Below are 27995 nucleotides of genomic sequence, written 5' to 3' on the forward strand. Positions count from 1 at the left end.
AAACAAAACCCAAACGTACATCTAAACACACACATACACACAAACACATATACACTCTCACACTATAACACACAAACACACAACGACACACACACATACATTCACTCTTACACTATAAAACATGCACACACACTCCCGAACACACATCTACGCACACAAACATATGGCACAAACACAACCACAACATACCTCTCACACACACACAAACACACGTACTCCACACTATAACGCACACATACAAACACATCCATGCACAAACATATGGCACAAACAAAACCGCGACATACATCTAAACACACAAGCACACGTACTCTCACACTATAACACACACACACACACACACTCCACACACACACACACACACACACACACATACATTCACTCTCACACTATAACACACACACACACACATACATTCACTCTCACACTATAACACACACACACACACACACACACATTCACTCTCACACTATAACACACACACGGACACGCCCCCACTCAGGTGAAGTGTGGTGGTCAGGTGCAGGCGACAGGAGACAAGGGGACGCTGGTGGGGAGTGACACCGGGGATAAAGCTCCGTCCTGCTTGACCTCCTCTCTCCCTGAACACCCATCCAGACCGCAGGAGAACAGAGAGGAGACACCAGCTCGGACATGGCCATCACAGACTTCCTCGCCGCCTCGGACATCACCTCCGCCATCAGCGCTTGCAAAGGTAAGGAGATGAGAATCTGAGGTATAGAAGAATGTTTCTGAGGTGGGAAAAACATATATTATTCTTTTTGGAAATGTTTAAGAGAAATGGTGAAATATAACCTTATCGGGTGTACGTTTTTTTTATAGCCTTTCTTTTTTCGGCTTCTGTTGATTCGTTTTGATATCTGACCTGTCAATCAGGGACATGTGCTAGAGGCCTGATGTAAGGAGGTCACAGATTCTGAGTACTGAGTACTCATCATAATAAATGTTTACTATTGGAACTACTACTGTAATATATACTTTTTTAATTGAATTACGTTGTGTATGTTGCATTCATAAGGAAATTCTTGGTACAAGATCAGTTTGTTACAATGTGTCTCTTTCTTCTTTTTTTTTATACTATGCAGCAAAAGATTCGTTCAGTGCAAAGATGTTTTTCAAAACAGTGGGCTTGTCCAAGAAGACACCGGCTGAGGTGGAGAAAGTTTTCAAGATCCTGGACCAAGACAAGAGTGGCTTCATAGAACAAGATGAGCTGCAGTTGAGTGAACGTCCAACAAACCATGAGAAAAACAGAAATTATGTTAAGCTGTCACTCTAAAGACAATCCCCCCCCCCCCCACAAACCCACCCCTAATTGCTTTCCCACACCATATACTCATCTGTGATTCTCAATAGCAGATTAAACAAATGAATCGTCTTTTTGTTTTTCTCATCCTATTTGGTAATCGAAACATGACGCCTTTTCTTTCCCACCCAGACTGTTCCTGCAGAACTTCTCCAAAGGAGCGAGGCATCTGACCGCGGCTGAAACCAGGGCCTTCCTCCTGGCCGGAGACTCTGACGGCGATGGGAAGATCGGCTGGGAAGGTGGGCCTGCAGCCACTGTCTTTTAGTATAATGATGACTTGCCTCTCCACTGGGGACCGGGGTTTGGCGGGGACAAACAAAGAAACAGAAGCCACTCAGCACCTGGCTGTCATTGCCAGATAACCACTCTTCGATGTGACACTTGAATACGTCGGTACAGCATTACCAACATGTTTATACGTATTTATATATGTTAGCAAAGCTAAGCCCATATCGTAGTCTTTAGCTGTGAGAGTTGTTTGGCTGTGGGTTTCTTAAGGATTTCTAACAGTGTTACCCTAATTAGTTTCCTTCTTTGTTTTTACTTTCTTCTAGAGTTCTCTGCCCTGGTGAAGTCATCATAACATCATAGTCGTCATTGTTCATCATTGTTCCCGTTTTATAACAATTTAAGCCCATTCCAATGCTTTGAATTTATTTTGGGGAACAATAGTGTGTAGGCTCAGAAAATGTGATGTGAATGTTAATTAATCAATTCCAATTAAAAAATCATGGTGGTTTAACCCTTATTTCGCAGAGCTTGGTGTTTTCCTTAATGTAATGTTTGTGAATAAATGTGTATCCGCTCTTGCACTTTGAGGGAGGGGGCGAGTTTCTGTTGTCTGAGCCTATAGGCTTCGACATGTTTTTTATTTGGGATTAATTTACACCATCCTATTGATTTATATTAGGCGTCATGATCTACGTAATCATTCAAGTCCAAACATCTAGGTCGTTGTTTTTATTGGAGTACCTTTCCACGAAAGCATATTTTAATTGTCACGAAGGAACTTAGGCCTATAATACCCCCCTAACCATAAATCTAAATTTAAAAAAGAAATTACGATTCCATGAATATAATTAAACGTCAATGAATTATAGTTTCTTCGAACGTCAACAATCCACGTCCCAACGGGCATTTCACAAGAACACCAACGCGTCTGTGTAGGGGCCACATGTCGCTCGCATAGGGAATCATTTTACTGAGGAAATGCATAGCTGTCAATCAGACGTTTACATGCCAGCAAGTGGCGTCGAGGATAGTCCAAAAACGCCCCTCTTGCGTTTCGCAAAAGTATTGCAACACCCAATGGAAGATAAAAATAGAGCAATTTGACAACTAGACACATTCTTTCCAAAAACGATTGCAGCGCAAGTGGTGTCTCTTACACCTTGAATGGTGAGGGTGGAGAGTATAAAATGAGGGGGAACCAGTCCAGTCTTTACCCGGCTTTCAATTGGGATAGCAGCAGCAGCACTCAAGGTGAGTTCCCAGCAAGACTGCATCCTCTCTCTGCGCTCCTCTGCAAGGCAAAGAAACCAACAAACTTAAAAGCAAACGCAGCAAACGCATCTAAAGGTGGTTAAATCGATCCTCTCCTTTACCATGGAGAAGCCTTCGACTCATGCAGCAAACCTTTTGGCGTTTGGAATTGAAATATCGGAAATGCAACCTTGAGCTGGTTCCTCCTGACTTCCTTCAACTCGCAGCCTGGATTTTTCGCATGGACTTGGCCACAGTCGTTTTTACCTGGTCTAGGCTGGCATAGTATTAGAGCTTGGAGCTTGTTAATATAATAGGGAATCTCTAAGCTTATTAAATAGGATGCTTGGTTGAAGACTACACTCCATCCACTCCTTCTCAGTCTTTAGGCCTACAGTGCCATTAGGCTTATGGCCTGGGCGGGAGCTTTCATTTAGTCTACAATGTTGTGCTCATCTCAAGGATTAGCCATATGCATGCATGCTTACCAGTTAACCATGTGCAATGTCATTTGAATAGGAATTACTCAACTATGCTAATTTTACAGTGGATGCTATTGCTTGGAAATGAGTGAGATTTCTCTAATATGACTTGAATATTATATTGGATCTCAACTATTCTTTCTCTCCCTCCCCAGAACCCTCTAAAAATGGCATTCGCTGGAATTCTCGCCGACGCTGACTGCGCCGCAGCCGTCAAGGCTTGCGAAGGTCAGTATTCAACCTCTCAGCTTCACCTCAATCTTCTTCAACACACAGCACACAGTTGTATCTGCTATCTTCATCTCCTACTACTACTAGGCCTACTACTACTACTACTACTACTCCTCTACAGCTTCTAGCTTCATTCATAGCATCTTCATCTCTAAACACCACATAGTCGTATCTTCCGTCTTCATCACTACACGGTCTCTCTTATAGTCACATTGCTCAGTTAACTTATTTAATATAATTGTAGTACTACTAATAATACTTGTTGCTAATTAAAATTCACTGGTAGAGAACTGGAAGTTGTCCAACTTAATGGAAGCCTTAAATATTTTTATTTATTTATTGGTATTAAAGCTAATTTAAAAAGAAAAATGTCATTGTAGGGAATTTAAATGATTTTATAAGCAGCATTATTTATAAATGCCAAAATAGATGTATTAATTTAAAATTACACCCAACTACATATACATTATAGATAACACTTTAGTATACTATCTATATACTATATATTAACAAAAATATATATTTTAATTGATACCAAAGAAGAGCTCTAATGTTTTAGAAGTATTTCAAATCTCACATTCTATTAACTTTCAGGGCTACTCACCATAATTATTTTGGACCACATAGCAGCATCAGATTACATTTTATTACTACCACTGCCACAGTGTCAACCTCAAACAGCTACAAATCACATTTAACTGGCTGTTTTAACAACCTCTTTATCGGTATAATCAATATTTTTGTAATTTTCAGTTTTTGATCATCTTCATGACTTCATTGAAGATAAACTAATGGCTATCATCCAATTTATTTTGATTAATTAATTAACCTTAAACACATTTTTAAAACCTTTACATTTTCCAGAATAATTGAATGGATGCTCAGATAATCAAGCTTCAGTTCCCAAACACAAAACTATGGTGTCTTGAATGGAGAACATCTATGCTAGTCTAGTCTATATATTTTCCATATGTTCACACCTTCATTCAACTGCTCAACTCATGGCTCTCTACCTCTCTCTCCCTCTCTATCTCCTGGAAACAGCTGCTGAGTCCTTCAACTACAAGGCTTTCTTCGCCAAGTGCGGCCTGGCCGCCAAGTCCGCTGACGACATCAAGAAGGCTTTCTTCGTGATTGACCAGGACAAGAGTGGATTCATTGAGGAGGATGAGCTCAAGTAAGACCCCTCAAACACTTGAAGATCTTCTCAATGGTTCACTTGCCCAGAATATTTTAATAAAAAAATCATTAATCTAAGAAAATAATAAACAATACATGTTTACATCAAATTCAAACCAGAAAGTTTGCATGCCATCCTGCATTCAAACACAATGCAGCATTCTATCTTTTATATAGGCCATAACGAATTAACCTTAACCCCTTGTTCTGTATCTTCTGCAGGCTCTTCCTCCAGGTCTTCAGTGCTGGAGCCAGAGCTCTTACAGATGGTGAGACCAAGGCCTTCCTGAAAGCCGGTGACAGCGACGGTGATGGTGCTATTGGAGTTGATGGTAAGTCACACCCTCTCTGCACACATGCTACAGCAATAGCCTTACCACCCATAAACCACCACTCAAAGCTGTCAGCTCAACTACCCCCCCCCCCCCTCCCCTTTCCTCCTACTCCCCTTTCCTCCTACTCCTCCTCCCCCACCTACTCCTCCAGTTTATATTTAGGACTAGAAATGCCTGCAAGTGCTTGGTTTCAAATGCTTACAACTAGAAAATGCTTACAACTAGAAATTGCTAAGCAGTGGGGAATGGTATTAGCTTTAGCAACTGAATGTTTTACACTATACTTGGTTGACAAATCATTAATTAAATGTCAAACAACTTTCATCTTTGAATTGATTTCAATATATATATAACTTTTTACGCATATCTTAAATATATATATATATATATATATATATATATTTAATAATGGACATAGCCTTCCATGGCTCAAGCAAATATATACATTTAAATAAATATATACATTTAATAAATATATACATTTTAATTCATTTTAAATTTAAGACATCCTTGCTAATCTCTTTTCTCTCCTCCTTTCTGCAGAGTGGGCAATTCTTGTGAAGGCATAATCTGATTCTGTGAAACCACAGTTTCTGAGTACTGAGGATGTGCTGTCTGAGTCAAATAGTATATCTTTTTATATGCATTTTATTTATAAAGTAACAGGCAATATTGTAACTCTATCCGAGAGCATTTTCACTGTCACCATTTTTTTTTTTTCTTTTATGCAATCATCGCATACCGAAGAGGAGAAAATACACCACTGCTCATTTGTACTTTTGTAAAATGAAATAAACTCTGATTTGGTTTAGAAACTTTGCTTCTCTTGATATTTTCAACATTTCCAAAAAATAATCATATTTGACTTGATCTGATCTAGCTTAGCCTTAGTCTAACCACTAGCCTACTATTACTTATTCACTCTTAAGAGGTCTATGGGGAGCTTTACTAGTGCGAAATGCCCACAAGGATGATAACAAATCTTTTGGCTTAGTCCAGGAATACACACTAATTGACTCCTATAGCCAGCACTGGCAAAGGTAGAGGTAGTTTAGAAGGATGAGGATTCCACAGCATAGCATATGATCCAATAATATAGTAGAAGAGCTAAGAGGCAGTGTAGGATTTCAGCTTCATCTCAATTATATGTTTTTTGTCAATGAAGCACATTTATTTGAAACCTTCTCTCGGATTACCAGCAACTGCCTGACAGAAGAGGCCGTGTCTGAATATAGGTCACTTCTAAATCTTCTGCAGGGAGAGACCAAAAAGGAACCAGGAAAGCAGTCTTCAAGCAAACTATTAAGGAACATATCTATTAAATTTGCATCAGCTCAAAAAATCTAACTTAACCTATCTTGTATCCCACCATTGGCCAGTTTAATGACTATTATTGCAAATGCACATTGCAATCATTAGTTTTAGTTTCAGACAGTCTATAAATCTTTGCTGGTCCAACATAGGCCGAATACGTCCCCTGACATTGTAGAAGGGCTTAAAGTGAGTACCACCACCACTCGTATCACGTAAAGTGAGGCCCCAGACTTTGGACCACAGGACCACTCTGGACCACACCAAATGGTTTGCGTCGAGTTTATGATTAATGTTTGAACCAATTCAACTTCAGTTAAAGTCTTTTGAGAAAACTAAACACTGTGTGATCTCCCTTTGTTATTAAAGACACATATATGCAAAATTAAAACCAACGACAACAACAATAAAACACAATTTTGGAGGAGCCGTAGAGTATATTTGGTATTGTTCCATATGATCTTGTTCTCAGTTGAATAATAGCTACAGGTGTATTTCGACAGCGCCACCTTCTGGTAAAAGGGCCAATGATGCACTGTCATAATGTACCTGGCTGTAGCAGAGATAGATAACACATACTGTTCACCCCATATAATTGTTTGCTATTGCATGAGGTAGATGATCACAATCACAACGTAAGCCTGTTTATGATAAGGGAAATAATGTCCTATTTGGATTAAATGCATCTTAAAATAGCAATAGATTGCACTCAGATAACCATAAGTGTAGACCTAAAGTTGTTAGTTCTCAATCACATCAGATGATTAATTTATCCATTTTTAATTGATAGATATATATAAGCTACTGATATATATGCTGGTCATCAGCCAAACCGCTCAAAGGTCCAATCAACGAAGAGGCGTATATTCATATATACATTAATTAAAATATATATTAAAAAAAAGATAAATTGATATACAAAATCAATTTACTTCATGGACATCACCTAATTTTGGATTTAAATATTTAGCAAATATGGTAGATATTTCTTCTCCACGAAATAAGACTACGAACTATTGGCAGCATCGCCCTGGCCAATCAGTAGTGGACAATGGGAATGGCCGGCATTTGATTCGTTCCTGGCAAATGTTATAATCGTTAGCCAGCATCGCTTGAAGCTGCCAGGGTGGGTGCGGTAATCATAGGTGACTGCAGACAGATGTTTTTGGTTTCAAATTCCCATTGTGTGCAAGTCCTTTTTGTCGCACTTGCTGTAACAATTAAAGCTACAGTACAGACAAACCCACTTCAATGATTGGTCTATCACGTTACAGAAGCGACGAGGGAATACAAAGGAAGAAAGTCCACCTTGCTTTATTGTGATTTGGCTTCCTGTACAACATCCTAAACATCCCAAAACGTATACTTCACTCGAACCAGCCACTTAAATTATAATAAGGTATCAAACACTTTGTGTGGGGTCGACAGTATACAGTACCGTTTAAGCATCTTTCATTTGTACTTATTAATAGAACAGCTCTGACTACTGGACACATTTTTTCAACGCTCTGCTTTTGCACGCGGTGTCCATTTCATATGCCTCATATTTCGGGATAGAGAAGGTATATAAGCTTGTGAGAATAGTCAGAGATGTTACTGCAGTGACATCAAGTATCGTCTCTTAGTGTTTTCTACTCTATCCCTTAAGAGACAACCCAGAGGTGAGTCTCGTAGTCTACATATAGATAGTCGCTGGTTTAACTTGACTGCACTGTCCGAGGTGCACTTTGCACGCCAAAGGGCAAAGAAGTCTGGGTGGGTCTATAGCCTTTGAAGCTGCGCAAAAAACAATCGAAAGAAAATATGGCTTTTAATTTGCCACAACGGCTGCAAGGAAGTCATTTTTACCACGTATTGTTTTACTAAGTGGACTTTTTTTAGTTTTTCTTTTCTTGGTAGACTTTTAATGTTGGCGGGAGACTTAGGGACATGGTGATTGGATCACGAGTATTTCCGAATGATTGATTTGGAATGACAATAGGGATCAACTCGAGAGACGGATGCTGTCATTTTCTTTTCTATTTGTTCTTTTCTCAGATAAAATGGCTTTCGCCGGAATTCTGAACGACGCTGACATCACTGCAGCCCTGGCGGCCTGCAAAGGTAAAATCTTATTTTTAAAGATCATAATTGCGACAGACATGATTGATTAGTAGGCCTACTACAGCATAGGACTTATAGGAATTAGGATGCACAAGCGTGTGCCATCGATGAATAAATAAATATTTGGGTTCTTAACTTCAACCATTGTAGCCATATAACATATCAAATAGGCCTATGGTTTATTAAGTGTGAAATAATATTGAAATATGCTGCATATATAATGAAAGCAATTCGACTGCATTAATAACTCATCACATCTATCTCTCTCTCCCCTTCTCTCTACTCTTTCCCTCTTCTCTCTCTTTCTCTGCCCCCTTCTCTCTCTCTCTCTCTCTCTCTCTCTCTCTCTCTCTCTCTCTCTCTCTCTCTCTCTCGCTCTCTCTCTCTCTGCCCCCTTCTCTCTCTCTCTGCCCCCTTCTCTCTCTCTCCCCCCCCTCTCCCTTTCCTTCTCCCTCTCTCTCTCTCTCTTTCCCCCTCTAACTCACTTTATCGCACCCCCCCACTCTCTCTCTCTTCTTCCCCTCGCACTCCCTCTGTCTCTTTCTCTCCTCTATATGTCCATATCGCTCTCTTGCTACTGCCCCCCCCCCCCCTCTCTCTCTCTCTCTCTCTCTCTCTCTCTGTCCATATCTCTCTCTCTTGGAAGCTGAGGGCTCCTTCGACCACAAGGTGTTCTTTGCTAAAGTCGGCCTGGCCGCCAAGTCTCCCGCTGACATCAAGAAGGTGTTTGAGATCATTGACCAGGACAAGAGTGACTTTGTTGAGGAGGATGAGTTGAAGTAAGCACCTCTCAACACCCCCTGATCTGTATCACAAGCCTCCCCATCTCACTTTCTACTGGATTGCCACGTGGTCGTGGCAATTTTTTTCCCTTTATGTTTTTTTTTATCAGCCTGGCTTCTGAGAGACCACTCGTGTTCGTTCCCTGGTAATGCATTCATTGGACCGGGTGTGATTAAACATGATACTCATGATGGTTCCCCCCCCCCCCCCCCCCCCCTCCCCAGGCTGTTCCTCCAGAACTTCAGTGCCGGCGCCAGGGCTCTGAGCGACGCTGAGACCAAGGTCTTCCTGAAGGCCGGAGACTCTGACGGTGACGGCAAGATCGGAGTTGATGGTAAAATTCCTTCTTTTTGATTGTCTTTGGCTTGTTTGTTTGTCTGTTAGTTTCTTCCAGTAAGGGGTTTTCCCCCAATGGATTAGAGGTCATTTTAAGTAACAACCTTTATCCAACCACTTCAAATGAGTTCCTAATCTTTTTTCGGCACTTTTCCCTTCACATCACAGAGTTTGGCGCCATGATCAAGGGATAGACTGTTCCTCCATCAACTAGACCAGCAGCTTGCCTACCTACTCAGAAGGAACACTGGAGCTGAGACCACCTCCTCACCCTCTCTCGATCACCTCTCACCAACAATTTTATATAAATAACCTTTAACCTAACCCCTCTCTCTCTCTCTCGCTCTCTCTCTCACTCCCTCTTTCTCTCTCTCTCTCTCTCTCATTGGCCATGCTCAGCCGTTCTGTCCATCATGATGAATGTACTTGTGTAAAGCCTAGATGACATGTGTCTCTCTCTCTCTCTCTCTCTCTCTCTCTGTCTCTCTCTCTCTGTTTTCTCTGTCCATCTCTTTCTATCTGTCTCTCTCTTTCCCTCCGGGCCACCATTTTACATTTGACTCTTGCTTACTGTGAAATCAATGATGGTGCACTTATGTGGGAAACGAACGGACAATGAGAAATCAATAAAGGTTCTTTTTCAATAACAAACGCCTCACCATGGTTGTGCATAATACACTGATTCTTGCTTTCCTTCTCCATATCTATTCAATCATGTACATGGTGAAGATGTGCATTCTGGGCCAGAGGGACTTTTCCCAAATTAGAGACATAATCAGAAGGTTCTCAAAGGACCAGCAAACAGTTGGCTCTCCATCGTTGAACAACAAGGGTCTATTAACTCTATTAACTAACCGGATATCAATAACCATACACACACATACACACACACATATATATATATATATATATATATGTATATATGTATATATGTATATATGTAGGTGTTCTTTAGGATATAGGCCTATACTACAAAACAGGGGTGCTCCACTGATTAGAAACACGTAAGATAAATGTGATACATAAACATAAGCCTTGGAACAAAGGAAGTGAAGGCTCTGTCGATTTTGTGGACTGACTTATTTATGTTGTTGTGTTTATTTTCTCATGATGAGGGACATGAAGTCAACCATCGTGTAATGTTTAAAGTCAACCACGAGGGGGTGTATTACACGAGACCAAAGCCTGACCGTGATGGTTTTCTATTATAGTACTTTTCATCTGCATATTGTTATTTGGGTTTCACATAAAAAGTGAATCACTCATCAACAATAGTTAATTATTAGACCAACCATCAATTGGAATCAGTAAAATGATGGAGGTTAGTTGAAGATGCTGTCAATTAAGTTGTTATGTAAGTGGAGTGCTAGGCTTTTCCCCTGGTGCTCGTTATAATACGACCGTGGATTGATGCCGCGTCAGATAATCTGGAGTGCATCTGGGAGCTGAATCTATGGACACAGGGTCTGGTCCTTTTTGTCATGACAACGGCTGTGCCCTCGGATCCCCTGTCTCAGACGCACGGGCTTAAGTACATTTGGAACATTGAGTAGTTTGCAAGTAAACCCTTTGAGTCGGCGATTTGTTTCTGAGCATATACCTCTATAGCGGTACTTCAGTGTTTGTTAGAATGTAATGCAAGAATATAACGTAATATAACGTATATATATATATATATATATATATATATATATATATATATATATATATATATATATATATATATATATATATATATAATGACTGATGGTTTTTAGTCAAAGAGAGTGTGAGAAAGAGAATCTGGGTGTTGAAAAATGAGGGTAGAGAGGGAGAGAGAGAGAGAGAGAGAGAGAGAGAGAGAGAGAGAGAGAGAGAGAGAGAGAGTAATAAAGAGTTATAAAGTGGGGAGGGGAGGGGAGGGGAGGTGGGGGGGGGGGGGGGGCGCGGAGGCAAAGGCTGTCTCCAGGTACACAGCCACTCATTAACATAGCAGGAGGAAGTATAAAAGGTAGGCTGAAGGTTAATTGGGCGGGTAAGTAATTCGAGAAGCAGGCCTACCTGGCCCTGAGAACTTGATACGTGGATAAGTAACATTGCACACCATTTTGTGCGCATCCTTCTCTGAACTGCGGTCTATATAAGCCCTCGCCGTCGATCCGTGGACACCATTAAGCCTTATTCCTCTCTGAACCTCGACAAGGCGGAAAACTTTAACACAGTGAGTATACTTCGTGATCATTTGATTGTGTATGTATGTGTGTGTGTGTGTGTGTGTGTGTGTGTGTGTGTGTGTGTGTGTGTGTGTGTGTGTGTGTGTGTGTGTGTGTGTGTGTGGGGGGCTGGGGGGTAACTATAGGGATGGACGCGGGGACAGGTGCGTTTAACGCAGCGGACAGCGGATTGGTAATTGGCCTCTACGTATAGCCCGTCTCCGGTTGAATCTGATTGCTCAAAAGGTTTGATGGGGAAAAATTAATATGTATAAGTACATTGTGTACTTTTGTGTACAGAGTATTGAAATCATCCTACACATGATAGCCTATCATGTTTTACTTTATGCCTGTTATTTTTCTTGAAATAAGAACAAGCTGGTGGTGGTGCCTGCATGGCTTTTACGTAGCCTATAAACCTAATTGAATACTTGAAGTTGTACTTTTGAACTTAAAGACTAACCTGTCAAATTCGTAAAGCAGAGGTTTTGTGTTTTGTGCATTTCTACCATTGGCGCAACAAAGATCCATCCAAATATTGAATAACTAAAAAATGCCTGATTTGCTGTATATGCCTATTCGTGTTTCAATGCGTGGTTAGTAATGTCTGTATTCAGATTAATTTACCCGTATGGCTTGAAAATAGTAGTATAAGCAAATTTAGCAAATAAAAACAGCCTATAGGCTATCTGTTATAGTTATCATAGGCCTACTATATATATAGGCTACTGTGAACAGTTTTTACTGTAGGCCTATAGATCCTACAGGCTTTACGAAGTGGCATCAACTTTCAAAGTCGAATAAGCCAATAGCCCTTTCGGCGTTAGGGCATTAGTGCGTCTATGGTGTGAATATTTCTGCGTGCCAGCGTTTGAATAATTCATGTTTTCTTTACCTATCAGGATTAAAATGTCACTCACTTCCATCCTGTCGGCTGAGGCCATTGAAAGCGCTGTCAAGGACTGTCAAGGTAGGCTGCGTGTAGACTTCCCACGCAGAAGGATGAGCTCACATGCAGAAATGTAATCATAGACAGTTTTAAAGTGGCTGACTTCAACATTAAGGAAACAAGCCCATACCATACAACCGGTCATCTACACACACAAACACACACACGCACACACACGAACACCCACACACACACACACACACACACACACACACACGCATTTGGCTTTAATATTTTAGAATCATACTGTTTGTTATTTATCTGGGTTCACACAATCCTTCAGACATAAATAAAGACAAATACAAATACAAAATCTCATTTGGAATGCAGCCAGTGGCTTTAATCTGTGTACTCTGCGGCAGGGTGACCTCATCATGTTTGTGTGCATGTATGTGTGTGCGCATGCGCACACGTGTGTGATGGAGTGTGAGTTGTACTAATGCTTGCCCTTATTACTCCTGCCAGAACCAAACTCCTTCTGCTACAAGAAGTTCTTCAAGTTGTGCGGACTCACTGCAAAGAGCCCCCAAGAAGTGAAGGATGTTTTCAGCATCCTGGATGAAGACAACAGCGGCTACATCGAAGAGTCTGAACTAAAGTATGTGCATTTTATTATTCTACTCCTCAGCAACATCTCATGTTACTCCTAAAAAATATGACAATTAAAACTTGTCATACAAATTCATTTTGCATGTTTATCAAACCAACCATAGAACAAATGTGTGTGTGTGTGTGTGTGTGTGTGTGTGTGTGTGTGTGTGTGTGTGTGTGTGTGTGTGTGTGTGTGTGTGTGCATGCGTCTGTGTGTCCATGTACACGTGTGTGTGTCTATGTGTGCGTGTGTGCATGTGTGTGTTTGCGTGTGTGCGCGCGCGCGTGTGTGTGTGTGTGTGTGTGTGTGTGTGTGTGTGTGTGTGTGTGTGTGTGTGTGTGTGTGTGTGTGTGTAGATCAAACACAATTAGATCCGCCTCTTAAACTAATGGGATGGTACAAAGTCACCACCTGGTAATCCCATGAGGTAGAGAGCATTACTATTGTGTTTGCGTTATGTAATCACTCATGTAAATTTCGGGATTTGGGAGAGTGTCCGCAGAGATTTTCCATCTGTTTCCATTTGTGTGCTTCCCTAAAGTGTGAGAGAGGTGCGGAGGTCACATATGTGTGTGTGTGTGTGTGTGTGTGTGTGTGTATACATTTGTGCATATGTGTGTAAATGTCATTAGTCATCCGTCAGTCTCGACGACTGCATATTTGTACACAGGAGATGCCGTCAGGGTATTACAACATACATCATGATAAGGAGAAAAAAATGGTGATCTGTTCATTGTCCATTGTTTCAATGTACTTCTCACCAATAAAAATAAAACAGACATTATGATGGCTTACAGCACATTGTTTGATCCACGTTTCTCCCCGTTCAGATTCTTCCTGCAGCGGTTCGTCCCCGGGGCCCGCACACTGACCGAAGCCGAGGCAAAGACCTTCGTCTCGGCCGCCGACGATGACAACGATGGCAAGATCGGCGTGGAAGGTCGGTTTTCATTCGTACTTGGACTGTTGTTTGGTCTTTTGTCACGCAGGTCCGATGGTTCCATTATATGCGAGCTTAAGCCTAAATGGTTAAAAGCCACACCGTGTATGCAGTCACCACGCAAGGACTTTTTACATACAGTACAGGGGATTATGCATATCTGATCTTCTGTCGCTCCATACCTTTTAACTACGAGAGGAGGCTGGAGACACAGCTGTTGAGCGTTGGCAGATTGTCCTTTGGAAGTTGTTTGGACCCTCTGTAGGGGGCTCCACATGCAAGGTTATCTGGATTCAAAGTGTGCAATACAGACTCCTCTAAAATACATTTGCTGAGTTGTATGGCAAGATTAAGGATTACAAAAAAATCGGGATAAGAGCAACGCTTTGATTTAACCCATGTTGTGTTGTACAGACTGTGTCTATTAAATCCTATGAAATACAAAAGTTTAATTACTAAATAATTTTCATGTTTTTAGGAAATGATGGATATACTTTCCATATTTCCATGGTTAATGTTGACACTACATTTTGTTGTACATATGGGGATGCTGCTGTAGATACTTTCAGGCCTAATTGAATGTGTTCGTATTTCAGAGTTCCAGACCATGGTCCAGTCCTGAGGACCCTGAAGACTGATGACCTTGCAACAACCAGCTACTCTTCGCATTCCACTCCGTCAACCTCTACAACCCTTCCCACTTTCATTTATCACACCATCGCAATATGCTTGGAATCTGTTTTAGGTCATTATCTGTCTGTTTAAAAACAAACATCCAGCCACAATGTGCTGTTTTCCTCTATGTTCACATGCCCCCACAATGGTTATAATGAATAAAATTACCAAATAAAAAGGTAAAAATATACTGCCTCTCTCTGATGGTTTATTTGAAGTGCGGTATTAGAACACTAAGTTGTGGTTCCCAATGGTTCCCATTCAGATGCATAGTGGATGGTTTAAAACATTTATAAACACTAGAATATGAACGCTCTTCAAGTGCACATATGACACTTTCTTTTTTTTAGAGGTGAGACGACTCTTTGACACAAATAAGCAGGGGTTAATTGTTTGTGGCCAATCACATACATTCCAAATACAATGCCTTCTGCTACAAAGGACAGTTTAAGAACACTACACTGGCACAGAAAGAACATAAAGCTAACTTTTTGATTGGCGGCTGCTTTCTGCTGTTAAAAACCTCACTGTGCAGCCATAGCGTTGGGTCTGGTTATAGGACTATTAACGCTGATCTGCATCGGTCAGTGTAGAATTATATAAAAAATGTTAAATTAAAGCACTACTTGACCGACTTTCAACCTTTGTATCATTACAACGTTGGTACTATATGCAAATGAACAATGTTAAAACTTTTGTCCAAAACAAACAGGTTGACTTCTGCTGCCAAATGAGTGAGGAGATCTGTTCAGAGGCAACCTGGAGTTAAACAAGTTAAACATTGTTATTTTGTATCTATGAGCCTACCCTCATTGTTCTGTTACAAAGCAAGTTGGAAATCAGGGAAGTTGTCCAGGGAAGTTGTACTATTCTTCCTTTTGGGTACTCACTTACTAAATGTATGAGATGTGTGTCGACATACAGCGCTGCATGACTACCACCATCCACCGGATGGATGAATGGAAGGATGAAAGGAAGGACTGAAGGATGGATTATGGAAGATAAATCAACGGATAAATGATAGATGGATAGATGTATAAGCAAACAGATGGATGGAGAGATGGAGGACATATGGAGAATGGACATCTCAATGACTTGAGTTCCCATAATACAAAACAAATCTCAGTGGGAAATTATCAGAAAATTGTCATAACACATGAGTTTTTTTCTCATCTATGAAAGTGAGGGAATCTGAAAAAGAAGCTATGCACATGGAGTGTGTTACCGTAACAAATGACAGGGGCCTCTCGTGTGGCACAGGGTTATTCCCTCTAGAGTTTCTGTCAGGTGAGCTTCAGGAGCAGTTTGAGATCCAGTTACCATTGAAAAACATAAGGGAACTGTTAGGGAATTTATGAATCTAAGTATACCTATGCAGGCTTTGAACATGTTTTTAGCATACATTTTGAATATTTTTCCATCTACCATCTACTTGATTTTTTTTCTTTGACTGGGGTTAATACTGTGGCTACCCAAAGCGAAATATTTCAGATTTCTTTTAATATCAGACATGAAATCAACAGAATGATTACTACTACTACCTGTCAGTTAAGCAGGTAGTGAATAAAAGTTCCAAAAAATATATAATATTTAAGTATGAATATATCAAACCTGCACTTCGATAAAGACATTTTAAATACTTTAAGTATTTTCTACTGATGTTGATTTTCATCTTTAATTCTCTAACGTGGAACTACAATGCTGTGAAATCAAATTCCATCCGGGTGAAATAGCTTGTTGCACCCGGCTGTCAAAAGCAGGAAGTATACGGAATATGCTACCTCCACAGTGTTATCATTGTTTAAACTTTCAATCTTATGTTTGCAATTTATTATTGTGCGTATATTAATGTCTCATGCTTTCACACACTTTAAGGTGAGTTGAATATGCCGCTCTGTTGTCATTTTCATATCTTGAGAAATGTCGGAAAACGAAACCATACAATGAAAGTACTTCTAGCATAGCTAGCTAGCATCACAAATTGAGAACCGAACGCCGGGTAATTGCTAGCTCCAATTGGTTTTCAATTTCTCGTTTGCATTTTGAAAGATAAAACTGCTCTGTAAAGTCTCCCTGCGCCACCGCCGATGATAGTTTATCTACAGGTTTTAATGCAGGGTTTTGTTTATTGCTTGCACTTTGCTGGGGACATAACAAAAACTAAATGGCGTGTTACGGAGACACTGTTATTGTTCCAAATCATGTGGTCCTATTTCTGTTTTATGCAGCATCTAGTAAAGCGTTTTGTGTGCCTTATCCCCCAAGGCGCACGGCATGCTAACCAGGTTCTTGGAGGTGCAGACAACGATCCCAAGTCACACTAATGCTGATTGTCAGGTAAAGAGACTTCCTTGGATCACACTGGATGTCGTGTTTTAGGGACCGGTTGTATTTTCATTACATGACTCCTTCTGTGTTACAGTCCAAGAATGGCTGCAGTAACGCAAGAGAAACAGTACACTCCTTCTCTTCTTAGCTTTTTCGTATATAATCCTTCGTTTGGACCACGGGAAGGAGAGGTGAGTGCTAATCTCAAACAAGACACATCACCTGTGTTTGCTTTGTTTTTGGTTCAATTCTATCTGCTTTAAGGCGGGCACACACCAAGACGACTGCCCGATCGTCGCCAGAAAATGGAGTCGGGCTATTAATCTCACAGACTCGGTCAAAAGAGTGTGAAATACACACCTAGACAACTACAGGTGACGGCGTACGTTCTGCGCTTGCGCGAGATGTAATGTCTCCAAAACAGCAGGCGGCGCTAATCTGTATTGTGCTCCAAAAAAAGAACGAAAACCGGAAATACCATGACCTCTCTCAGCAACCGCGAACAGCGACGGTCTATCCACCACCATGCTGATGAATTGTTCCTCGATTTCGTCGGTCCACATGGTCAAAGAATTCAATATGAACTATCAAAACGATGCCAAACAATGAGTTGAGAGAGTGTGTCGCCATTGTCTGCGCTTTCACTGTTTGTATGTTTACCATCCTTACTTCTGGGCTTCACTGATTCGCTAGTCAAGGGCTAGCCCTCCACCAATCAGATTGGTAAAGACTGAACGACTGTAGTGGCCGATTACACATGTTGAATCGGCTGAAAAGAATGCCGACAATCTTATCGACGGCCGACTTCACCAAACAGACCAAAGAGACTCATGTCACCGACCTCACCAAGACTCACGACGCCCAGATTTTCGGCGCGGTGTGTGGCCCCCTTTAGGGTTCAGACCAAATCATTTTGTGAACTACATGCACACCCTCAAGGCAGTTTTGTACAGCTCTAGAAAGGGCCAAACGACAGCGATCAGTCTCTCTTCCATCTTCACAGTTGCTCGATAAACAGCGGAATGCTAATGTCACATGGTCGTATACAGATTCTTCTTCCCGCGGTCGTCTTTCGGTCTAATCTCCGGTTTACGTGATTGTCACCACAGCGTGACGTCAGATTGCGTTTCTCCATGAGTAGATTCTGTTTCAACTGTTCACAGCAAACCGGCTGCGTCTTTATTTGCATCCCTGTGCAGCCTTCTCCACTGCCGCAGCTGACACACACTTCCCCCATTCAAATGAATGGTCGAACTGCCGTTTTCACCCGGACGCCTGAACAGATCTGCATGAGCCCTGAGTCTTAAGCGTTGGGGACTAACACAGGACCCCTGCTTTGCCTCCTTAACTTTTCCATTTGCTTAGGTCTTTAACTAAGTTTTAAATTAAGCTTGTATGCTAAGGGATAGCATAGAATGTGACTGTGTCTTATCACTCATGTGTTCAGGAAGAGAAGAAGATCCTGTTCTACCACCCCAGTGAGGTGGAGAAGAACGAGAAGATCCGAAATGTGGGCCTCTGTGAGGCCATTGTACAGTTCACCAGGTAGACAAGGTTTACTTTAAGGATAGACTGAAATGTGGGCCTCTGTGAGGCCATTGTACAGTTCACCAGGTAGACAAGGTTTACTTACGGATAGACTGACCGATCAATTGTACAATTCTAACCCTACTCAGTTTAGTAAACTGTGAGCTGGTGTCTTTGCAGTGTGAGAAGATGGCTTGTTTTGAAGGCAATGGTTTGTTGTGGGGTTGTGGGGTCTTTATGACCGAGGAATTTGTTTCTATATAATGCCCTCTGCAGCTGTTGATTTTAATTTTTAGCTTAATTTAAAGGATAATTCCGGTACTTAGAACATTGAGCCCCATTTCTGGTTTGTCTAGGATGAAATAGAGTGGTTGAAACCGAAATTTTGACTATTGGTCCTGTCTCGGGTATTTGGCTCATTTAGAATCGCCCCTGCCTGCCTCGGTTCTCCGTCTCGACAGTAGTGCTAGATCCGAACGAAAAGACTACAACCAAACGTAAACAGCCCCCCTTTCCGTTTGAGGCCAACGAGCAATGAGCCTTCCAACAGAAATCAATGGGATTTACAAAATGCGATAAATGTGCAATAAAACAGGACAGAAACTGTATTCCGCTACGATACTTGATTTGGAACATCAACAAACACCACTAACCACTTGGTGAGTTGCACATTTCTGAAAAACGTTTAGGGTTGCTTTTAAGGAAATGCACATAGCCAACCATTCTAAAGCAGGCAGGGGCGATTCTAAATTAGCCAAATACCCGAGACAGGACCAATAGTCAAAATTTTGGTGTCAACCACTCTATTTCATCCTAGACAAACCAGAAAGGGGGCTCAATGTTCAAAATACATGAATTGTCCTTTAACATGTCACTTACTATACAGTAAATGTAGCACTCTGCATTTAAAGTCGACTCATTTTTCTCATAAGCAATGGTCTCGAGCAAGATGTTTAACCATTATCTTCTCAAGTAGAGATGTCCTGGTTGCCTGAGTAGTTGCAGCAACTAGACTTTAATAATAAGTCAAATACTCAGTAAACTAATCATTCATAACAACCATCCAATACGTCTGCCAGAACCTTCTGTCCCACGAAGCCGGCTAAATCCCTACATACTCAGAAAAACCGCCAGTTCTTCTTTGAGGCCGAAGACAGCTACTGGATTGTTATGGTATGGAACAACATTTGTGTGTTTGTGTGTAATACTCAATGCTCAACTGAGCATTGCATTAACTCTCCCAGGGTTGGGGGTTTGACTACAGCCACCCATTCTAATGATGTATGCGCAAGGTTGGTTATAGTTATAGTTTAGCAGTTTCATTGGTTTTTCTTTTTATTTATTTTCTGACTTACTTTTCAATTTCACTTTGATCATAATTCGTTTTTAAAGCAGGTTTGCTAGTTTTTGTTTCGTTTTTAGTTTTGGAAAATGCTTAGTTTTACTTTTTTTTGGTAGGTGAGTTTCAAAAGGTCAGAGAGCCTTGTGTAATAAAAAAAACAGAAACAAAACATCATACCATTTCGAAGTGTTCACTGAGGACTAATGAAAAACCATCCATCAAAGATCGCTCATTTTACTGAGGCAACGGCTCCCTTTAACCATAATGTCTGATCTAGTGAATATGAATACTCTAACTCTATTAAAATATTGTGAGTGGGTGATTTAGTTCTCATGTTTTCCTCTAACCCACTATTGCTTTTATTTGCATGGGTCCCTCAGATTGTGAAGAACCCGATGGTAGAAAAACCGAACAAAGACGGAAAACCTCCCACAATAGAATACCAAGAAGAGGAGGTTCTCGTAAGTCTATCTCGATTATAATAACATATTGTAAAATGGTTGTTCTTTGTCTTGGTTTTCAATGATTAATACGTTTCTATTTGTGCCTTGCAGGACACCGTTTATGGTGCAGTGTTGAGGCAATGCTACAGCATGTACAAGGTGAGCACCGTCCTCACATCCTCTTACTTCAACTAATCTCATACGCTCACAGATTTTCTATGCATAGTTTACAGTTCAGATAAATAAGATTGTCGGTGCCAGAAAATAAGTTATGGTTATGGGTTGTTGTATATTGTGGACCTGTCCAGCCCTCAATATTCTTACATTGACTTGACATTCAATATACCAAATTTAATTGATTAAACTGTCAGCCAGAAAGTACTGTGTTTGATAATATATGTCCACCCTGTAGGCACCTTTGAGCAAGATGCCTGACTCCTACCTGCTCCTTAGGAACCTGTAACTGTACCCCCCCATCCTAACCCCTACCTGCACTGTGATGATCTGTATCCATTATCTAATCCCTACATGCCCTGTAATGATTTGTATCTGAACCCACTATCTAACCCCTACATGCCCTGTCATGATCTGTATCTGTACCATCTTTCTAACCAATACCTGCACATAAAAGACCTGTATCATAGGTCCCTTAGGATAAATGTTCACTAAACAACGTGTGCTTATGGTGTTCTTCTGCAGCTATTTAACGGCACCTTTGGCAGAGCCATGGAGGCAGGAGGGGTTGAGCTACTAATCCCGAAACTGGAGAAGTTCTTCTACAGGGTAGGCAGTTCTGTTTGGCTGAATCCATATGTTCTGTGTCCTGCTGGGTAGTTTCCACTGTGCTTACTATATTTATGTTAACATGTATGTTCTCTCCTGGGAGTTCAGGAGAAAACACAAACTGTTGTTAGAGAGGTGTGGATGAACTCACAATGCTTGGAAATTACCAGGCGGGAGTCGTTAATCTACTAATTGCAATTATATAAACATATCTAAATATACATGACTGGTTTAAAGTTAATCCTTCTTTGTCATAATTTTTTAATTTGGACTATTTGTGGCGACTCTATCCGGGGAGCTCGTCATGAGATTAGTTTACTGGTGTAGCTGCAGTGAATAGCGGCCAATATTTAATTTCTAATTAGGACGGAGAGGCTCCGGTGTGGTTATAGGCTCCCGGGGACATCCCCCCTCTCTCTCCTGAATGTAACCCAAAGACAGAAAGAGAAAGCCCCGCCGCCGTCTTATCCCGGGATATGTGTCCTGGCCTCTTCTTGTCTGTCATGACGATGGTGCGTTTCTAGAAGGGTCCGTGCCAGCGTGCACTACTGTTCTGCACTGTCCTTATTGAGTTGTAAGCAAACACTGGCGGGTAAACCGAAACCTTTCTCTTTTCCTTCTCCTGTGTGTGCGTGTGTGGAGGTCATCTCCTATTTTCTGTGCCTGTGTTAATGCCGGGGCCGCAACTAATGTTTGTGTGTGTGTGTGTGTGTCTGTGTGTGTGTGACTGAACCGGCTCGGGTATCCAGTATCTGCAGACGCTCCACCTGCAGTCATGTGACCTGCTTGATGTGTTCGGCGGCATCAGCTTCTTCCCACTGGACAAGATGACCTACCTGAAGATCCAGTCCTTTGTCAACCGCGTGGAAGAGAACCTCCGCTTGGTCAAATACACCGCCTTCCTTTACAATGACCAGCTCATCTGGTAAAGGAGGATTGTACTCAATGTACTTTTATGGTCAGGAGGGGAGAGAGGGACAGGGAAGTGGGTTGAGGGGAGTGACATTTAGTCCCTGACCGCAGCAGTGGGGTATCAAACCTGAGTCGCTACCAGATGTATTGCCTACATGCTTAGGGCACTAAAGTAAAAATGAATTTACTGTCAACTGTGTTGTCATGTTATTTGACTGGCATACAATTGAATTGTATTTGCTTTGTGTATTCTTGTGAAAAATAAGAACTAAGCTACTATGCTAGTGGCTACCATCAACGGGGTATTACTGATGTGTGTTTCTGGTTCTTTCTAGGAGTGGACTAGAGCAGGATGACATGAGGATCTTGTACAAGTATCTCACCACATCCCTCTTCCCCAGGCATTCTGAACCTGAGGTAAGAGGAGAGGGGGACGTGGTGGCCATGTGATCTGCAGTCAGTACTGTATATGCACAGCACTTGGCTATAAGCCAAGTCATCCACTTTAAAAGGGGAAATGTTCACGTGCAAGTTTTACTCGTATCAGTTAACCATTCGAACCTTCGAAAACGTGACCTCCATCCTTTCCTCTGGTCTTGCTCTCCCCAGCTGGCCGGCAGGGACTCTGCTCTCAGGCCAGAGGTCTCAGGGAACTTGCTGCACTATGGACGGTGAGTGCTAGCCCACACCCTCGCCCTGCTTGGACTGGCCCACATTTGGTGCTCTGTGTCTGGGAAGGAATTACCAGAGATGTGGGATCATGACTTGACAGTGGACCCATGACATGCCTCTCGTGTCATGTGATATTGGGACCATGGCATTGATTACAGTGCAGGAAATTACATTTGAACAACGTGAAAGAAATCCTTTTGACGCTATGGCCATAGCATCCAATGTCCAGGTTACCTGTGGCGTATACATGTTGCTGGGTCTGTGCTTCAGCTTGGATCTGTTTTCGCTTGAAAGGTTGTCAGGTTTCATAGTGGGTGGACTGATTCAATTAAAGACATGAGTTTACCTTGAACATACTAAAGGGTCTTTAATTTTGGCCTGGGGCTGACCTTTAATCCTATTTTCTCATAGAAAATCCTTATTGTCCTTGGACAGCTGACAGAAAATCTTCTTTAGACTCACCTCAGTAAAATATACAAGTATCTATACAAGTATCTTTAGTCTAGTATCTCTCGAAGAGGTCAAGAAGCAGTGGAAATCAATGTTTTAGTTTCTGTTTGAAAGTCTTTATGTTTGAGTTGGGCTATTTTGAATAACCTCAGACATGTAAGCTTTGCTTCATGTGCCTGATGTGACTGAACTTCCCACAGTAAATATATCTGAGATCAACTAATACGCTACATCAACATACTGTAAAATCGTGTTATTATGGTGGTCACACACACACACACACACACACACACACACACACACACACACACACACACACACACACACACACACACACACACACACACACACACACACACACACACACACACACACACACAGATTTACAAATGATTTTTCTATTGATCATCCATTATGCTGCACAGGTTCCTTACGGGTCCCGCCAACCTCAAGGATCCAGAGGCCAAATTCCGGTTCCCCAGGATATTTGTCCACACAGAGGACGGCTCGGAGGAGCTGCACCTGATTGTTTACAAGGTGAGGCGCTCAAGTTATTAGGTTTTCCCCAGGGTCACGCAGTCCATTTAATCTGTGGCTTTCACCTGCAGCCAGTGTTTTTAATGCTTTAAACCAGCAGGTGCTAAAGTATTTTTGTATATATTTAATGGATGAGATTTCATAATCTGTCGTGTTTTACGGATTTGCTGTTCAGCCCCTAAACTGCACATTCAGGATGAACGTTTTCCTGCTGCTTTATGAAATTGTATGGATTGTGAGGAATTAAGGGAATGGTGGAATTTTTAAATAATGAGCTATGTTTTGCAATATCAGATGCAATTTCCGTAAATGTAAATGGGTCATGTGTGTATTTAACATGCAAATGTTTCTCCCTGCTCCAGGCGATGAGCGCGGCTGTTTGTTTCATGATCAGTGGTAGGCACACAAAACTATCCCCATTTACTACACCTTATTTAATTTATGTAATTTATTTACCTGTTCAAATATACAAAATACAATTCTTACTCAAACAATAAAAACATATTTTTAAAACATCAAATTCATGTTCAAAGCTTATTATTTGTTTGTTTATGTCTCTCCCCCACCATATCAAATCTGCTCATCCCCCGTAACCTTTTTGTCCTCTCCCAGCTTCGGTGGAGCTGACCCGGGACTTCTGCGAGCGGCTGGACGCGCTGGTGGGACCACAGCTCACCCTGCTGGCGTCAGACATCTGTGAGCAGTTCACCCTCAACCGCCGGATATCAGGGTCAGTGGAGGACAGCCGGGCCGCAGTGTCACCGAGACCACGGCGGCTCTATCGTTACCGGTTCACTATTTAGTTATTTAGCAGACGCTTTTGGCCAAACACGACTGGCCGTGACTTTGGATACGTGGCATTAGGGGGGGGGGGCAGCTGGAGATCAGGCCTCCTGGTCACAGAGGCCTACAGGTTAGGCAACGGGGTCGTCGTGCGAAGGTCAGATTTTTACACAAAGCTACCGCGGTTGTCCTGTGCATGTTGTTGGTGAGAGGAAAACATCGGATTAACATCAGAGTGCTGAGGTCATTTATTTTTTAAGCAAGGTGTTATTCTTTTTTTTTTGTGGTTCATTGATATTGGATGGAATTTGACAAAGGTGGATGCTAGCTCAGTGCATGCCTTATTAACCCTTTCCTTTTGATTAATTTCTCATAGGACCAACATCTAAAATCAAATGTATTCTTGTTTCGCACCACAGAGATGGGAGCCGCCCTATGTGTATAATACCTCCCTGCCTTCCTTATGAGTGTTTGGTTTCTGGCTGGACATGTGCCGAGTGCTCTCCTCCTTGAACAGGAGGAGAGACTCCGTTGCCATCTGATATTGTCATGGTGGCACTGCTTTAGAGAGGAGGGGTAACCCAATAACAGGCTGGGCCACCCGTGTGATACACTGGCACACCTACTCTCTGTTTACCACCGCAGATCGCTCTGAGATTAGCCCACGGCGGTAACCCAAGAGCGAGAGTCTCCGCTCAGTACGTCTTCCTCTGTTTTAATCATGCTCGCTGTGGAGCCAGCATGAGGTCTACTACGTCGCCACCTGTCTATGACCAAGGGCTAAGCCAGCTGTTAAAACGCACACGCACGCATGCACACACGCACCGTAAACGCATACAGGACAACAATGACACTTTTGACTGTTGGCAATGTTGTAGATTTGTTTGTCGACTGTCACTTGTGTGTCAGTGTAGGAGATCTAAAAAGTTGTGCACATTTGTGAGTGCTATTTGTTTGCTGAGTGTCATGTGAATACATTTGTGTAGGCACAGCACCTTCTGTCCTCACCCAACCTGTTTGCGTCCTGCCACCTTTCAGGCCAGACAAGGAGCCACAGTTCAAGTTCATCTACTTCAACCACATGAACCTGGCGGAGAAGAGCACCATCCACATGAGGAAGACGGCCAGCGTGTCCCTCACCTCCGTGCACCCCGACCTCATGAAGATCCTGGGGGACATCAACTGTGACTTCGCCAGGTAGCTTCCTCCCCTTGGAATGCCCTCGCTTCCATTTAGAGCGACGTACTTTACTATTAACATCAAGTCATTTTGCAGGACTGTTTTTCCTGAGGATAGAAGGGGTTGAGATTGTGGAGATTGGGGGAACTTCAAAGCTGGAACTTTTCGGCCAGGGGGTCAAACACCATAATCATCCAATCATTGTAATGAAAAAATCCTTAAAGACTCTGCTGCAAAGCACTATATTCTGGGACATTACCAGATTGGAACTCTCACAGCCATAGCCCCAGTCAGGAGATAGTCCCCATGATTAAATGTTCTTATCTTTTGATTTCGGTTTTTTTTTTTTTGTTAATTTACGTACAGCACTGTGTGAGGCAGTCACCAGACCTACAGAGTCATGGGATAACTACATTTGTTCTGTTTGTGGCTTTCAGCCCCTGCAGCTATTTTTGTAATATGCTACAACATTATACTGAATATACTATGTCATTACAGAATCCATAGTCTTCTATAAGACAGATACAGTAGCAGTAGCAGTGTTGTAAACACAGAAAATTAATATTGAAGACAAATATTTTAAAAACCTCTTAAAATATATCTTTTTGTTGTAGTCCCACTTTATGACGGGTTATCCTCAATCTTATAAATTTAGGTAAAGCATTAATCCAAAGCGACTTACAATAAGTGAAGTTTGTCACATTATCAAATTGCTTCAAATGCTACTTTAGGAACGAGAGATAGGATGTCTATTTAATAATTTAAAAAAATACTCAATTGGAATAAAAATATGCTTAATATAAACCTGTTCACCTTCTTCCCCTTTTCCTCCCAGAGTGGACGAGGATGAGGAGGTCATCGTCAAAGCCATGACTGACTACTGGGTAGTGGGGAAGAAATCGGACCAGAGAGAGCTATACGTCATCCTCAATCAGAAAAACGCCAATCTGATCGAGGTCAACGGTAGGTCTGACATGAAAACACCCAACAGCAGATGTACAATACATCACTCATCTGACCTACACGCAATGTGGACAATTTGTGTTTCATTATTGCAACCACACCACACAATCTGCCCCTAGTAGCCTAACCTTGCTTTTAATCTGCCTTTTCCCCTCCTTTTTTCCCCCTCGCCCATCCCACTATAGAGGAAGTTAAGAGGCTTTGTGCGACACAGTTCAACAATATATTCTTCCTGGACTGAAGGGAGGGATTATGAAGATGAATTCAGGATGCAATGGAGTGCAGGCATTTGGACAGATGCAATGAGCTGTGTCCATGGAGAGACTGGGCCTATCTTTCTGAACTACAGGTGCAGGGTAATGCAATAACTGTTGAAGAAAAAGAAAAAAGGTTTTCACACAATAATTGTTCTTGTCCAGGATTTGTATTGAACTTTTACTGTACACCCTCATTCCCCATTTACTTTCTTTGTACATATGTGTTCCTGCATCCAAGTTGCAAATGTTCATTTTGATTTCTTATGAATGAACTAATTGGTTAATTCCGATTTCTATGTACTTTTATCAGTCAAAGATGTATTTAAAAATAAGAGGCACACAAAATGTGTTTCCTCTAGATCCATTGATTTTTGTATAGTTTTAAATAAAATGGCATGTCAAAAGATATCGTGCTTTGTATAAAGCTGCCCTAACTTTAAATAAATTATGGAATTTAGAATTTTATTCTGTGTACGATTTTTTTTTTTTTTTTTTTTATTGAATACATAATCTCACACCTAGTGACATTCTAGTTATGTAAAAACATCTGTATTCCATGTAGTCCCCGCTTAAATCTGATACAATCTACACAACTACACTGCACATCGGTCTTTGAGGCCCTCTGGTCAGCATCGGCTCATTATATACAGTGCCTTGTGAAAGTATTCATACCCCTTGACCTTTTCCACATTTTGTCACATTACAACCACACTCGTAGATTTATTTTATTGGGTTTTCATGTGACAAACCAACACAAAGGGGCGCATAATTGTGAAGTGGAATGAAAATTAAACATGGTTTTCAACTTTTCTTTTATAAATAAAAAACCGAAAAGTGTGGCTTGCGAAAGTATTGAGCCCCCCCTGAGTCAATACTTTGTAGAACCACCTTCAATGCAA

At 41.5% G+C, this 27995-nt stretch overlaps 5 protein-coding genes across 5 annotated transcripts; all 5 read left to right on the top strand.

Moving 5' to 3' along the window:
- Positions 1-654: 654 nt before the first annotated feature.
- Positions 655-1913, top strand: LOC311366937 (parvalbumin, thymic-like; the record flags this gene model as incomplete). Its single annotated transcript, XM_084485720.1, has 4 exons — positions 655-715; positions 1107-1239; positions 1460-1569; positions 1885-1913. 4 exons carry the CDS (start codon positions 655-657, stop codon positions 1911-1913), a joined length of 333 nt encoding a protein of 110 aa, XP_084341846.1.
- Positions 1914-2725: 812 nt separating this feature from the next.
- On the top strand, positions 2726-5854 carry LOC311366935 (parvalbumin beta). Its single transcript, XM_084485718.1, has 5 exons — positions 2726-2812; positions 3450-3522; positions 4570-4702; positions 4927-5036; positions 5583-5854. Exons 2-5 carry the CDS (start codon positions 3462-3464, stop codon positions 5606-5608), a joined length of 330 nt encoding a protein of 109 aa, XP_084341844.1. The 5' UTR covers positions 2726-2812; positions 3450-3461; the 3' UTR covers positions 5609-5854.
- Positions 5855-7916: 2062 nt separating this feature from the next.
- Positions 7917-10223, top strand: pvalb3 (parvalbumin 3). Its single transcript, XM_084485719.1, has 5 exons — positions 7917-8011; positions 8388-8453; positions 9100-9232; positions 9461-9570; positions 9741-10223. Exons 2-5 carry the CDS (start codon positions 8393-8395, stop codon positions 9764-9766), a joined length of 330 nt encoding a protein of 109 aa, XP_084341845.1. The 5' UTR covers positions 7917-8011; positions 8388-8392; the 3' UTR covers positions 9767-10223.
- Positions 10224-12673: 2450 nt separating this feature from the next.
- On the top strand, positions 12674-14867 carry pvalb9 (parvalbumin 9; the record flags this gene model as incomplete). The annotated part of the gene is made up of 4 exons (XM_084485721.1): positions 12674-12734; positions 13179-13311; positions 14136-14245; positions 14842-14867. 4 exons carry the CDS (start codon positions 12674-12676, stop codon positions 14865-14867), a joined length of 330 nt encoding a protein of 109 aa, XP_084341847.1.
- Positions 14868-16658: 1791 nt separating this feature from the next.
- On the top strand, positions 16659-27548 carry ccz1 (CCZ1 vacuolar protein trafficking and biogenesis associated). Its single transcript, XM_084485690.1, has 17 exons — positions 16659-16795; positions 17186-17257; positions 17343-17439; positions 18696-18793; positions 19855-19948; positions 20498-20578; positions 20672-20719; positions 21260-21343; positions 22093-22268; positions 22591-22672; positions 22865-22926; positions 23803-23914; positions 24277-24310; positions 24527-24644; positions 25736-25894; positions 26712-26839; positions 27025-27548. The coding sequence occupies exons 2-17, from the start codon at positions 17244-17246 to the stop codon at positions 27078-27080; spliced, it is 1443 nt and encodes a 480-aa protein (XP_084341816.1). The 5' UTR covers positions 16659-16795; positions 17186-17243; the 3' UTR covers positions 27081-27548.
- The last annotated feature ends 447 nt before the right edge of the window (positions 27549-27995 follow it).

This window comes from Micromesistius poutassou, assembly GCF_964030765.1.
Source record: "Micromesistius poutassou genome assembly, chromosome: 21".
NCBI lineage: Eukaryota > Metazoa > Chordata > Actinopteri > Gadiformes > Gadidae > Micromesistius > Micromesistius poutassou.